The following is a 15,453-nucleotide window of genomic DNA, read 5'->3' on the forward strand; positions in this document are numbered from 1 at the left end:
AATGTGATAACTGATTAGTGTAGTATTACTTTAGTAAAAAAAATAGAAAATTTTGTTAGCAAATCACAATGAAGCTTTAGTATGTGTTCAACTCAATACCTAATTAGAAAAAAACACATAGGAAATTCCTAGGTCAAGAACAAAATGGCAGACATGCCCAAAGAATCGCCACAATTATACAATTATAAACTCATCAGAAATGTAATATAATTTCTGAGCTACAGATGACTCATATCCAACCAACATAAAAAATATAACACTAACGAGGACTAAATATTATCTGTCAAAAATAAAAGTAACGAGAAAAAAACTACACTACATATGATGATCTCAAAAAGCCATGACTACGAGTCTCCTCCGACAAATGTTGTCAAGGTCCTTTAGGACTCCAACTTCCTCTCCACGTATCTCACCCTCCCAACTCCCTAGACTTCGAATCCCCTGCCGCTACGATCTTACTTCGCCGAACGCCACCTTCATTCGCCTTAGTAAAATCACTTTTCGTTTCAATCTTACAATTGGTTCACTGCTAACAACCTGGATAGGATAGCAGGTTTTCAAATTAATCGACTTTTTGCACTCAACACCCTCAAGTTCCTCCGCCCAACACCAAGATCTCGGCTTTCAGTTTTTTCCTTTCTTTATTCTTTTATATTTTCTATTTGGTCGCTTTAATTTTAAAATTTAATTTAATATGTTTAGTTCATATGACATATAAACGAACACCTACGAACGTTCCGGATCTCCGGTTAGAAGATGCGATTACGAGATAGAGACTTAGAGCTAAATTGGTAGAGTAAGACCTAGGAAGACTTGAACAGATACTCTAAGAAAAGATTTGGACTACTTGGATCTAATGAAAACATGGCACAAAACTAATCGCAATGGCGTTCTAAAATTTATATAGCCGACATGACTTCGTGGGATGTTGTCGTCGTCGTCGTCGTCGTCGTAGTTCATATGATGTGTTACCACAGAAACAACCTTGAAGTCACATAACTTGAAGACATAAATAAATATAACAGATATTTAACAAACTTGGCGGAATCTAAAAGAAGACGGACGAAAAATAAGTTCAAGGGTTTTATGTGCCGAAACTAGAGTGTCAGGGAGAAAGGTGAGGTTGAAATCGAGTTTTGGGGCATAACAAAAAGTGAGCCTACTACTAACATATCGACAACTGCAAATTTGAATTGTTCTTTTTCAGTGTCAGTGAAAGCTCTGAAGTTAACTTCGTAAATAGTGAGTTCGATATTAATTTATTCCCCTTAGTATTAATATTATCAGTGAGACAGTGACGAATAAGTGTAAACCTACTAACACTCTAATTAGGATGAATCAAAAGTTGACAAAGAAGATTGTGTGCCAACCAACAAGGATCAATACCGGCGTCTTGTTGGACGGTTATAGACCCTTTTGAATGATCTCGTGTGAAGGACAAGCAACTTTTGTGGGTTTAAAACATTGCTTAAACTTTTAAACAAATCTATCATCTTTCACTTATAAAAATATTACTTGCATAACAAACGCTTTCTGAATGAGAAACTTCACATGACAAATTAACAATGTATGTGAAAAAGGGAATTCGAGATATCAATGCCCTGTAAGAAACATCATTTTATCTAATAGACTTGCTTTGTCGATGAACTTCTTGCACGTTCTTTCGGCCGAATCTGTGTCTGCAAGCTTTTGGTATTCTTCAACTTTGTCCAACTTGAAGTGAAGAAATTCCATTTGCAAATCCAGATATGTAATTCCCAATTCTCTACAATTTCACGTCGTTTCCCTTGAATGAACCGTAAAGAGATTGTGAGCTTCTGAAGCTTAAAATATCGTCTATTTTGACGCTGCAAGGTTGCAGCGGTGAACTTTTATCTGTCATGTACTCGGATGAATGTGAGTTCCCGTACACACGTACACTTAATGACCTCTTTTGAGGAGCACCAACCTTTATATGCTCAATGAAAAAGTCCATCATTTCTTGCTGTGTAAGCTGCCTCAGTGCTGCAATCTGTTTCAAGTTTCAACCACATTAATAGGGGCCACACCACATTTTCTTTCCTGCTTTTTTCATCTAACAGTTCTTGAACATTTACCGTTTTCCGCTAACTAGTTTGTAATGTTACTTGAAGATATCATGAATGATTGTAATGAAAAGGATGAAAGGCATCGATCACCTCGAAGTGTAAAAGTATCTTAAAACATTGAACTCAAGTTAGGGAGATATTCATACCTCAGACTCTTTCCTATCAAACTTGAGGGTCCCAACAGATATCTCCCCCCAATAAAATCCAGCTTCTTCCCTTAAGTTCCTGTGCTTCTCAAGCTTCATGTCGATCAAAGCATTTACATTGCTCTACATAACAACCAGTTCAACAGTTATGTAGAGATTAAAGGGTGAAATCGAACAATAAAAATCTTCTTTTTCGGGTTCACATTTTATCTAGAAGTGATTGAACATTGATATTGAAAGATATCGACTATCGGTAAATGGGGATACGAATCATCGCAAGAAAGACTGATGGAAGGGTGAAGATGATATGAGTGAGGAGAATAAACAAGGCAGACAGACCGATGCAAGGTAAAAATGGTATCACTTATAAGGAAGTCTAATGATTTTCCATACAAAAGAGATTAAAGCTGCATAAAAGATGCAGTGAAACCAGAGAACCGGAGTTAAGGATAGAGCCTAGTTGATCTCACCTTGAATTCGTCATTTGGCATCTCATAAAGTTTAGTCTCGAACCCCTTGAGGAATTCCTCCACTCTCAAATCGATATGTGCTGGATCCTGTTAAGATCAACATAATAACGTACTTTGGAATAGGTAGATAAAACAACAGGGCAACAATAATAGAAGCATGACCAACCTTCACTTTCGATTGTATAATAAACTGCACCCCACAAACACCAGAATCATTCCTGCATTAGGGCAAAAGAAAGGAACATAACTGAGAAAAAATAAATCACAAGATGATTAGATGAGGCGTGAAATTTAGGGATAAGGCATTTGAATTTGTTTCATGCCTCGGCTGGAGGAACGTGATGTAACCAAGTTGCTCAACAGATCTCAGCTGGTGGAAGGCAGCCTGCTTTGCCATACGAACGAACAGCTGAAGTTTCACATTTAGCATAAAATCATCCCGATGAACCTACATATATTAACATAATTGTGTTTAAAAAAAAAACACAAAAACATGTGCTGCAAAAAACTCAGCAGGAACTCTTACAAGGTTTAGAACCGCACCTCCAATAATATTCAAATTTCCTGAAATATAGTTTCTATAATATTTTGAAGAGTAAACAGAGAAGAAATTGCTGGATTAAAAAATTTCAGTGGAAACTCTTACAAGGTTTTGTGAAGTTCGGATGAGAAGATACAAAATGAAAACTAGAGTCTATATCTTCACTGAAGCAAGGATCAAGAGACTCTAAACCACACCAACAGAATCTAGTTTATTCCTTATGTAAACAAATTTAAGAACCTGAATATAGTGGAGAAGGGCAGAATTCTCGTCACTTGGATTAAGGCCTTCCACAGGGTAAAAATAGCTCTTGCCCCTTTCAAGCTTCACGACTCTATTCATTAAATGCTGGGATGGGAATAAAGGTTGGCACATAGGTTTTGAGCCCTTAAAGAAGACTTCTTCAATATGTTCGATCATTGACTCAGCTTCGTTCCTTTCAAGGTTTCCTGAAAAAAGCATAAAACTAAGGAACACTAACATGAAGAAAAAAATGTAAAACCTAAGTCGTTTGAAGGGAAAAAAATACGGGAACCTGCTGTATAACACTCTACGAAGGCCCTCGAGAGCATCAGAGGAACAAACTTGGCAAGATCTTCAACTTGAAGGTGAGGAAGAGCTTCAAGATTTTCTGTCCATGGAAAAGTATGATCCTTTAGAATTAATGAGCAGTATTTCCTAGCCTGCTGATTAGGCTGTTGAAATTTCATGTTTTGGTACCGCTTTGTGACCATTTCCTGATATGGCAAAACCACAGATAACAAAAGTAAGATATGATTGAAGACACCACTGTAGATATCAGATTCCCAATCGCTTCATGAATTGACCCTTTTTCTTTCATGAAACTATGATGCTTAAAGAAATTACCAAATGGATAAAACCAATGCAGTTCAGAAGAAAAGGTGTTCGGAAAAGGTTAAGATATGCAGATATTAATCCACTTACTGGACCACCAATGACAGAGACCATCAAAATGCTCATATAGTAAAATATATAGTAAACTTCAAAAGATAACAGGTTAGGCACAAGCAGCCTTAAGTTTACCTTGATAACGGCGAACCTATCAGATTTCACTTTAAAGGTTGCGATCTTCTCAACTACAGTTTCCAGTAAAATCCTCAATTTGTGATTATAGCCAACGAGAGTCACCTGCACAAGAAAATATAAGTTCACAAGAAAACTTACAGAAACAAAACAACTATCTAAAGAACCGGCTAGCAAGTTTCACATAGTTGGTCACCGTACCTGAAACCCACTAACCGTGTGGTTTATTCCATAAGACAGTCCAGCAACACGAGCATAGTAAGCTGACAAAGAAAGAATGAAGTAAACTCTTGTTCAGGAAAATAACACTTTTGGTGTAACCGTGTAAACAACAAACATTATAAGTCACCATCAATGGGAAGCAAGTAATTAACTATATATACAGAATCTTACCATATTCATTCAAGTAATCCATCCACAACCAAGTAAAAATACTAGTTAGGACTTCTGTTTCAGGGGAGGCACTTGCGTGGGGACAAGTGAAAGCAATTTTAACGTAAGCCTTCGGAGTAAAGAACATTGTATCAGGCTTGTACCAGAGTGTTGAATACGGGGACTTTCTCAACAGAACTGGACATTTGGCCTGAAAAAAAATAAAAATAAAAAACCATTCGCACCAGAAGCATTTAAGTGTTGTGCTACTGCTAACATAGAGATAGATTGTACCATTCATCGCACCTTCTCAAGATCATTCTTAAGCGAAAAGTCAGTGGGAATGAACACATTACGGGCTGGTAAGTGCAGATTCTCATTTGGGGAAGATAATATCCATTCCTGCAATCAAATAATAAAATTTCAAGAGGCTTCCTCTTATTCCCTTGAAAAGACTCACAACATCTCAGAAGTCTAAACTGATGAAATTTACAAAAAGCAACATATGCATTCTTATTGCCCTGAAAAAGAAAACAAAACTGCTTGATTGACATAAAGAACCCATAACCAACCTGAATCATGGAGCCAGTAATTCTCTCGACGGAATAAGCAGTTCCATACCATGGCTCAGACATGTTAGTATGACCTTCAAATTTCTTTGACTCCCAGAAAATTCTGTACAACGAAATGAACATTACTCCAGAAATTCAGGAGGAAACTTACTAGAATTATTCTACTTGGAAAATAGACTTTCACCTCAACAAGCTCTAAAGAATCCATCTTAGTCATAGACTTACCTGACGTTGTCTGAAGAAAGCTTGTTCAGCACCATTTGAATAATGTCCGGACTGAAGTTAGAAGGCAAGGATGATCTTACTAGCCAATCTTTTGGGGGATATTTCTGTATATGAACTTATCATTTGACTAATAAGCAAGTGAATATTAATTACCGTGCTAAATAATTCCTCTTGCCCACAATTTCCCCCAAAGAAATAAAGGGTAAAGAATTTCTTCAGAAACAAAAGAACTTTTGACAATATCAACAGTACAATAAAAGGGAACAGGCAGCCCCCTGAAGGTACAAATAACTAGCAATACACTAACATCACAGTGCCACCTAAAATTAACGAACTTAAGAAACAGCAGCTCCCAAATTCACTTGAGACCGATGTCCACAAAGCTGCCCAGAAGTTACTTAAAAAATGCTCCAATTTAAACTTAATTCATTTCAGTGTCCTTAACAGAAGCACGAGCATGACTAAACGAAAGCCTAATACCTGCATATTTGGCGAAATGCTGACCACATAATTAATAGGCTGAATTTTGTCCTGATAATGAAACTTCGTCTCGCAAACAGCAGAAAGCTACAATAAATAATAGTCCTTTCAGAGTCCTTGAGAAAGAATCAGAAAGACAATTTCCACACTGAATTTTGTACATGAAAATTAACAAAAGTTCTCTATGATTCATTCGTCAAATCAAACCACATAAAACTGTTTAGAATTATAGAAATCAAGAGAACAAGGTGATGAATCATATAAGTGCACCCGGTTTAACCCCTGGAGTCTTTGATATGACACTACCAACCAGAAGAAATCATCCTTAAGACTTCTGTCTTCTTTAACGATGACTAATCAAGAATTAATATGAAACCGTGACTTATCAACCATGTTGTTGCTAACACTATACACCAGTGATTCATACTGTGAAAAATACTACACTTGATCGTAGACAAAATTTAGAGGAAGGTATCATACACCAGTAATTCATAAACTTGAACGCACATGCATACCTCATCGAAAATCCATTTGCAGACACCACACTGCTGTAAGAGGGAAATGTATTTGAAAAGCAAGCCTACTATGTCTTGCATGTGGTCTGAAATATAAGTAAAAAAAAAGGCTAGAAATGAAAATACAGGTTAAAGGAAAGCCTCCCTACAAACAAAAATACAAGCTGTCTTAAGGATAAGTGGAAAACGCTTCCAAAACGAAATGAAGCCTAAAGAGAGAAAAGTCCAAACTCCAAACTCCAAAGTAGAATCCAAAAATGAAAAAGCTAAAAAATAAACTAACCATGACCCGCATCAGTGAGATCAATATCTACTTTAAAGAAAGAAAATTCCAAAGTCGAATCTGATTCCCCAGCAGACAAACCTGTTGCCCATCCTGCAATTATTTTAGAACAAAACAAAAATTGAAGTTAGATTTAACCAAGTTTATTAACTTAATCCATCCTTTTAGTGGGACAATTTTGTTGGATTTTTCGATTGCCGGGCCCGTGGGGCTCCACTCTAACAACACCGATACTGTCCCCAACTTTACCACCTGCCCAATTCGTCAGGTGTGGGGTTTAATCACAAAAGGCCTCGATATTAGTTAGGGTGGGGCAATCATACCTCATCAACGAATTTTCATCTAGACAAGCTGCTTGTCCAGCCCCAAATGAAGAACTAAAACAGAAAAAGAAAAGCGAGCAGCATCAAAAAGCACTAAATGCTCCAGAACACGATCATAATTAATTCATGTTCTTAGTTTGATATCTGCGTCTAAATAAAAAATAGAGTTTTGTTCCTCATTTTTGTTTTATCAAAAAGCTCTAAAAGCCAATTATGGGGGATAATGCTAATCCTACTCCCAGTATATCATCCTGCACTTTCTCTGAGAGAGGTTTAAAATGATAAAACACTGAAGTGTAGGATGACAAACGGGAACTGTGAATAATGGCTGCCACCCCGCAAAATTATAAATCATCTCAACACAAAGAGTAAGTCTATGAAGGGCATTGAAATGAAAATTATGACCAAAGTTTCCCTCAAGAGTTCCAAGTACAAATACCATCTGCTAGAGAACTCGTTATCTGAATGCAACAGATAATCCAAAACTCACCCAAAGTTTTCAACACCGCATACAAAGATCCCTTTGCTTCATGGTGAATGAGATGACTAAGATACCTACATGGCCCTTCCTTGTAATGGTGAATTTCCGGAGTTATTGGCCACACAACTCTCAGCTTATGACCCTCTTTGATTGGGACAGTTTTGACAAGAATCTGAAATAAACACAGAAGAGAAACGAGGAAAGAATTATCCGTCTGAATATTGTATGCCCTGAAAGAAAGTTCAACTTAGCATAAAAAGCTTAGCAGAACCATGTGTACCTGTAAATGTTCTGATGTGCACGGCTCACCACCAAAACGAAGGCAGTTGCGGTCAATGTTTCGAATATCCTTGAACTTGTCCTCTACAGTGGCTTGAAGTTTGTCAAGGTTTTCTGAAACACCCATAGTGATAATTCTGTAACTTGACCACAGGGCAATTGAATTGAATTTTTATATATGAATGTAGCTAGAAACCTTTTCCATAAATGACAAGATGCATGATGTTAGCGGAATAATATTGTTTATAGAACTTAATAAGCTCTTCTCTGGTATCCAATCCTTTTGCCTTTGGCCGGACGTCCAAAGTTTCCCAATTCCCTGAACAAGTTTAGAAAAGTAGGCACCATAAGAGACATAGTAGACATTCGAAACCCCAAACAAAGAATAGACAGCGGTATTCTCATCAGAATAATCTATATAATTTCCAAAGTCCCACAAATCAGAAAAGAAGCTGAAAATCATCGGTAACCAGCCAAAAGATACAGTTTTTATGGAGAGGGGTCATTTCTTCCCAAGTATGAGTGGTTTGAGGCAGTTTTCAGTAAGAGGACTGTTTAATTATTATCAAGAGTTAAATGCTGACCTGTACTAAATTTATGGTATGGATGGTCCGCAGAACTTAGATGTTTCTGAAGCTATACATAGACAAATCATGCGGAAAAAGGTTAGAGACCTCTCGGGGAGACATAAATGGAAACACTGCAACCATAAGAGTTGAAGAACTGCTTCAAACATATGCTTTTCTTCAACAAAACTAAATGCAGCCTGAATGTCAATAATAGCATTTCGAGATTAGTAATATTCAGGGTGTTGTGATGGTCATTCAATGGCTATGATCCAAAAGCAAGTCGTACCCATTTTAGTCTCCGTCCATCAGACAACAGGTTATTTTGATTCTCTGTACCACCACATACACATTTGTCACTAACAGTAAATTAAACGAAAAATTGAGTATTAAAAAAATGAAAATGGAGCCACTAACCAGAATCAACAGCTTTAATTTCCCTCATTGTAGCATCAACCGACATCAATGGGTTAATAAAGAACTGAGCAAATCTGAACAACAAAACAACACATCAACACGGTGTTCACCTTTTATAATTGTTATGATAAAGATAACAGCTAACAAAGAAAGAGCAGCATCAACCTGTCTAAAGCCTCTTCAAAACCATCGGAATTAATGTCAAAATAATAGTTCGTGTTCTCAGAAGCTGTATAAGCGTTTCTTCGTCCTCCATGCTGTGCATAAGGGAAATAAAACACACAGGTTAAAGAAACAACATAAGCAAGCAATCTCTGGACCCCTTATCAAAAAGATAAGTAACGTGTACAGAAATAAAATCTGTTAAACATTGTCTTTCTGTACTTCCATATTACCACATAAACATATAAGAACATAAATTTCTCCAACGGATTTTTGTCATATTGGAGAGTCCTTGAGGGACAATTTAGCAAAAAAGCATCGGAACAAAACTTATCTTACAGAATTTGAACAGATGTGCAAAAAGAATAGGAGAAGATCTAGCTAGTCAATCAAAATCTCATATCTGATTCATCAAACAACATCAATAAACAGGACCATTGCCAATGAATGAAAAGTGGATTGAAGACATGATAGCGCACAACGTAATCACAATTCTGTAAACCAATACCATACCTAAAGCACAGTCATGAACTAAAAAACATAAAACAGTAATAAGAACACCTGTCAAAAACCCATGAATTATCTTCAAACTAAGAAGAAATCTGATCTCTCAAATACGTTTCTATTCCCAAGTTCTTTGCCTACATGCAATCAAGCATTGTAACATTTCCATAAAGTTCGATAATCAGAAATAGCAAGTGGAGGACGATGGAAAACATAAACATCCATTCATATTAGTATTTATCGAGTGCTTTACAGAAAGAAATCCAAAATGTGTGATGTATTTCAGTGAAATTTGCAGTAAGTACCTCGTTGATGTACTTGGAGTAACTATCCTCCGAAGGGTACTTTTCACTCGCATAAAACAGCATATGCTCTGCCCAAAAGTACAATATTCAGAAAGGAATGTCAACAAACATCTTATTCTTTTCAACACCAATGCCATGAAAACTCATTAACAATAAGTCATGCAAATATGTTATAAACTCTTCTAATTCAGTCATAAAAAACAATTATACATATAAAACTCCTTCACTGATCTATAATATAACAAACCTGATTTGTTTTATTGGATATACAACGATATATTTGTAGACTAAGGAGTCGGGAAATAATCTCCAACCCGATTTGAAGAAGAATATCATTAGACTGTAATACTCTATGCCGCGGTATTAAAGAGACTACCGTGTACCATGATAAGATTATCCACTGGTACCCCAAAATGGCATCAGACTAAACTACAAGTGCCTTTTTTTAGTATTGAAACTTTTTTACAAACCATAGCATACAAAATTTAGTATCCATATACAAGAACAAACCAAGAGAGTATTAAACAAAAAACGGACACGGGTTTATGCTAGTTGGCAAGGACAGTGTGTCCACCCACATTCCCGGCTAAGTTTAAATCCTCGTCATGTAGATTAAAATAGTTTAAAATATCATCTTGTCAAAAGATTAAAAGAGACTTAAAGTTACCAAGGAAATGGGCAAGGCCCTCCAGGCCATCAGGGTCGCTGAAAGCACCAACTTTGACATCCATGGAAGCAGCACACTGAGGAAACACAATTTAAACAAACAAATAAACTAATAAAAACAGAAAGAAAAAAAAATATTGTAAATTAAAAGAAAAAGAAGAAGAAGTTCTGCCTTGTCAGTATCATGATCGCTGATGAGGAGAACTTCGAGGGAGTTCGGGAGGACAATCCTCCTGTACTGCCTCTTATCCGTACGGGCTTTCACTATTTCCTCCACCACCACCTCTTCCTTGTTCCCCACTGCCATTCTTTCTGAATTCTCCTCGTCTTCCTCTCCAACTAAACAAGAAACGCAGTGGAAGTCAACTTAGTAATTTGGCAAGACGATGTGAAGGTTGAAATACATCGATTAAACCATAACCGGCTGCTTGTAATGAAAAATACAGTTATCAACTATTAAGTCAACTATTTTGCTCTTCATCCAGATGCAGGTTATTGAAGCTTCTGGTGGCCGGCACAATCCATATGTCAACTCAATATATTTACGTGCTTAAAAATTTATTTAGTTAACTAAGTGGCGGTTTTTTTTAGAAACCTCAGTATGAGGAGAATGTTATTGATAACGAAAAACAGATACATCTAGTTAGGGGGAGACATAAATCTAACCTCTCATAATACATGAAAAAGAATGATAGACAAAAACTTTACCTTTCTACAAACGCAGTAATAAAGATACAAGAAAAAAGGGAGGGGGAGACATAAAACCTAACCTCTCTAAAACCAAACTTAAAAGTCTAAACCTACAAAACAGATTAAGCAACATCACTAGGTTAAGGAAAAAAAAAAGAGAAAGTGAGTCAAACTTGTATGTTGATATGTAAATTAATTTGAGAAGCGGTAGCCAGGAAAGCCAGCATAGCCTGAAAACAAAGCAGCACGAGCCACCAATGGAGGGGAATCATGCCATACTAAGGTCGGAGAAGACAAGCCCATGTTAGTAAAATTGTCCGCAACAACATTTTCTTTGCGATATATGTGAGAGGCATAGAAAGTCATATTCCGGATGCAATCCAAACAAATAGACTATTGCGTATGAAGAGGCCAAGAAGGATCAAAATCAATCAATTGGAGAACAGAAATAACACTAGAAGGGTGCGTTTGTTGCACCGGACTAAATCGGACTGGATTAACTTTAGGGATTAAGCTGGACTGGCTTAGACTAGACTAAGCTGGACTAACTTAGTGAAGCGTTTGGTGTAATATCGGATTAAGAACTAAAATAATAAAAATAATAATATTTAATTCTATCTTTTACATTTCTTTCTTTTTCTTTTTTCTTTTACCTTTCTAGAGCACCCTTTCTCTCTAGAATGCTCTCCATTTTTTCCTCCTTCCCGTCCAACTGCCTCTGTGTCTCTCTTTTTACTTTCTCCCTCATCACCATTCTTTTTCACCACTTTCTCCCTCATCTTCAAATTCCATTTTTTTTTCCATTAATTCTCAACAAAAGCTTCTGATTTGTCATATGGGTTTTTTTTTTTTCCCTAAACTTTTCACAAGCTTTTGAATTTCATTTGGGTTTTGGCAGATTGGTATTTTTTGTCTTCTGGGTTTTGGCTGGCATCGTGGAGTTTACCGACGATGTCCCGGCAGATGAAGGTGATGGTCGAGAACGATATTGGGAGTTGACGAAGTTGAGGATCTGAACAGAGGAGAAGCACTGCCTTTTGACAGCGAGCTCGACGATAAACTAGAGATGTGCACGGGAAAAGCAGATATGAGGTCTCATAATTCTGGGTTCTGGGCAAGGAGAGAGGGAGAGAGTAGGAGAGAGTGAAACAAAGAGCGGAGAAAGGAAGACGAGCAGGAAGTCACCCTCGCGATTTTCTCTGGGCTTACGAGTCCGCCCAATTTCGGGGATCCTGGTTAAGACCTCGTAAGGAGGTGTTTAATCCGAGCGAATCCCACCTAATCTCATTAAACCAAATCCTGCAGCAGACCAAACAAGGGACTATAGTCCAGTCCAGTCCAGTCCTCCTTAATCCTATCAAACAAACGGGCCCGAAGAGTCACTTTCCAAGCAAAGACAATGTCAACCCCGCTTACATGCAAACTCTACACCACTAATAATTGCTGATAATTCTGTAAAGAAAAAGTTGCAATGACTAATCCCTTGGCAAAAGCCACCAAGAAATTGACCATGACAATCCTTGAAAACTCGTCAACAAGCTACAAGACCAGGATTTCCTTTGGACAACTCATCTGTGTTAAAGTTTAATCCAAGGAGAAGACCAAAGCATAGGAAGAATAGTTGGCGTTTAGCAAGGGATAGGCTGGATCCCCAAAGAAGAATGATACAAGTATCAAAATCTTGAGAATAACCAGGAATAAAATTCTCACCATGAATGATCCCAGAATTGATAGACATGCAAAGACGATGAAAAATAGATTGGGTGACCATCAAAAATAAACTTATTTTGAGCTTTCCAAATAGCCGAAATAGTAGAAAGACCGGCAAAAATCCAGAGATTGTGCAACTATTGGGAAAAGGGCTTACGTTTGTAGGCATCCCAAAAAGCAACCAGAGAATCTGAAAAAGACAAAGAGGTACCAAATTGACATGCTAGCCACCTCCAAAGCTGCTTAGATATCCGACAGCTGAAGAAAAGGCGAACAGTATATACCTCAGAATTATGACATAACAACAAATGGTGCCAAAGAAATACCATGTCGTTGAAGTGCACCTTCAGTAGGAAATTTGTCATGAAGAAGCCACCAAGCTAAAATAGACAGCTGAGGTGCAACAAAATGTCGTGAAATAACCTCAACCCAAGCACAATCACTATGTTTTCGTCGAATAAGATGATAGCTAGAAGAAAAGGAAAATTTCCCAATAGATGTAGGCTCCCAAATCAATTTTTCATCCTTCATATTTAAAGACAAAGGTAAATGTAGAATTTGCTGCACTATAGAAGGTAATAAATCTACAAAATAATATGGCAAATACAAACTTTGAGCTTCAATAACATTTGAAATCCTAGGAAGAACTATAGGTGCAATGATCGAAGATAATGAAGGGCCAATAATCGGGCTCTCCAACGATTTGTCGATCCAAAAGGAAACTGACTTCCCATCACCAATAACCCATCGACTATTATTATTCAGAATAGGAAAAGCACGCTTCAACCCATGCGACACAGAAGACCGTAAATAGATATCTTTTTTTTTTTTTTTTTTTTGTAAGGTGCAAGAGGAAAATGTTGACGAGCGAATGAACCCCACAAAGAAGAGGTTGTAAAGCATCCCAGCCAAAACTAATCAAAGCCATCAAGTTCAAAGTAGTTAAGTCCCGAAGACCAAAGCCACCTTCATGCTTAGGTCCATACACCATACTCCAATCAACAGTTATTAGCTGTCATGAAGCCAACTCCCCTGATCAAGTAAAATTTTGTGCACAAACAAAAAGATGATTTAAAAGTCAAATAGGACATTGATAAACTACGAAGCTAAAGGCAAATAGGACATTGATAAACTAAGAAGCTAAATGCAAATAGGACATTGATAAACTAAGAAGCTATGGAGAAACAAGCTTTGATAAACCGATTGCACCAATTGTAGTTGTCCAGCCATTGAGAGAAGTTTACCTTTCCAACCTGAAAGACGAGCTTTAGCCTTATCCACCAAAGCTTGAAAGTGAATTCTCCTTGGTTTTACCACGAAAAATGGGTACTCCAAGATAAGTGAAAGGAACAACACCCATAGGAAAGCCAAGATGTCTCGAGACATGCACTCTACGATGGGCAGAGGTGGAGTTAAGATAAAAAGTACTCTTAGTTGCATTAACAAGTTGTCCCGATGCACAACCATACTTTTCTAAAAACTTTCAAAGAGAACAAAGAGATCGAATATTCCAACCACAAAAAATAAAAAGATCATTAGTGTTGGAGGGCAACAACCCCATGGAGCTGAAATAGTAGTGCTCTGTCCAGTAGAGAAAAGCAAAGATAAACCTCTACTCATAGCTTCCTCTGCTAACAACAAAAAAAAAAAAAAAAGTAGTGGAGAAAGAGGGTCTCCCTAACATGCACCTTGAGAACAAGAAAAAAAAAAACTCATGTGATGTGCCATTTACCAAATAGAAAGACGAGTGGACTATAATAAAACATGCACCCAACCCACAAAAATACGAAAAAATCCAAGATTAGAAAGCACGTAGAACAGAAAATTCCAAGTTAAAATATTAAAAGCTTTAGCAATATCGATTATTATCGACTTTTATGAACGAAAACACTTTTGGTGGTAAGAAGTGGTGAACTATGTTAAGGGTTCAATTTTATGAACACCCAAAAAGGGTTTTAGCCGTATTTCTTTCTAGTACTGTGTGCATGATGCCTGAGTAATCCTACGTGGAAAGAAGTGGCGAATAAAGAGATGAAGGCACTCGAATAGAATTCAACGTGGGAAGATGTGGATGAGAAAAAATGTTTATTTTAAGTTACGCTTTCTGAAATTTGATTTTAATCTTACTTTATTCTCTCTAATTCAAATGTCACAATTTTATTTTTTGAAAGTCAAAATTTGCTTCATTTTATTTTTGGAACTCAATTTTGATCCAATTTGCCCCCTGAAATTTGAAAGTTGTCTCTATAAAACTCAAAATTTGCTCCATGTTGCCTTAGGTCTGTTAATTTCTTATGTGAGTTTGATGTGGTTGAATCAGGCTAATCAATTTATTTTTTATTTTTTTCATCTCTTTAATTTCTTTTAAAATTAATATTATCTGATTGTTAAATGTTGACGCATAGTGGAGTAAGTCAAAGTGAAACAAATTTTGAGTTTCAAGGAATTAAAGTGGTGACTTTTAAGTTACACAGGGCAAAATGAGATTAAAATGAAGTTCTAAGAAGCATAGCTAAAAATAAGCCAAGGAAAAAAACATGTCCGATGCCGGTGAATTTACACCAAGCATGAAGCCGATGGAACTGTTGAACGATTTAAGCTAGACAGGACGCAGA

General features: G+C 37.0%; 1 protein-coding gene across 1 annotated transcript; it reads right to left on the bottom strand.

Annotated features, from left to right (window-relative positions):
- Positions 1-1,446: 1,446 nt before the first annotated feature.
- LOC137713057 (insulin-degrading enzyme-like 1, peroxisomal) lies at positions 1,447-10,947 on the bottom strand. The gene is made up of 26 exons (XM_068452295.2): positions 10,611-10,947; positions 10,440-10,515; positions 9,773-9,840; positions 8,967-9,058; positions 8,802-8,875; positions 8,674-8,717; positions 8,403-8,454; positions 8,015-8,137; positions 7,820-7,932; positions 7,549-7,711; positions 6,736-6,828; positions 6,453-6,538; positions 5,938-6,024; positions 5,458-5,561; positions 5,233-5,335; positions 4,967-5,062; positions 4,682-4,871; positions 4,490-4,551; positions 4,289-4,393; positions 3,780-3,981; positions 3,485-3,693; positions 3,027-3,151; positions 2,870-2,921; positions 2,704-2,790; positions 2,234-2,356; positions 1,447-2,011 (listed from the first exon to the last, which is right to left on the bottom strand). Exons 1-26 carry the CDS (start codon positions 10,743-10,745, stop codon positions 1,766-1,768), a joined length of 2,910 nt encoding a protein of 969 aa, XP_068308396.2. The 5' UTR covers positions 10,746-10,947; the 3' UTR covers positions 1,447-1,765.
- Between the last annotated feature and the right edge of the window lie 4,506 nt (positions 10,948-15,453).

Source organism: Pyrus communis, chromosome 14 (assembly GCF_041283825.1).
Source record: "Pyrus communis isolate YQ-2024b chromosome 14, ASM4128382v1, whole genome shotgun sequence".
Taxonomy (NCBI): Eukaryota; Viridiplantae; Streptophyta; class Magnoliopsida; order Rosales; family Rosaceae; genus Pyrus; species Pyrus communis.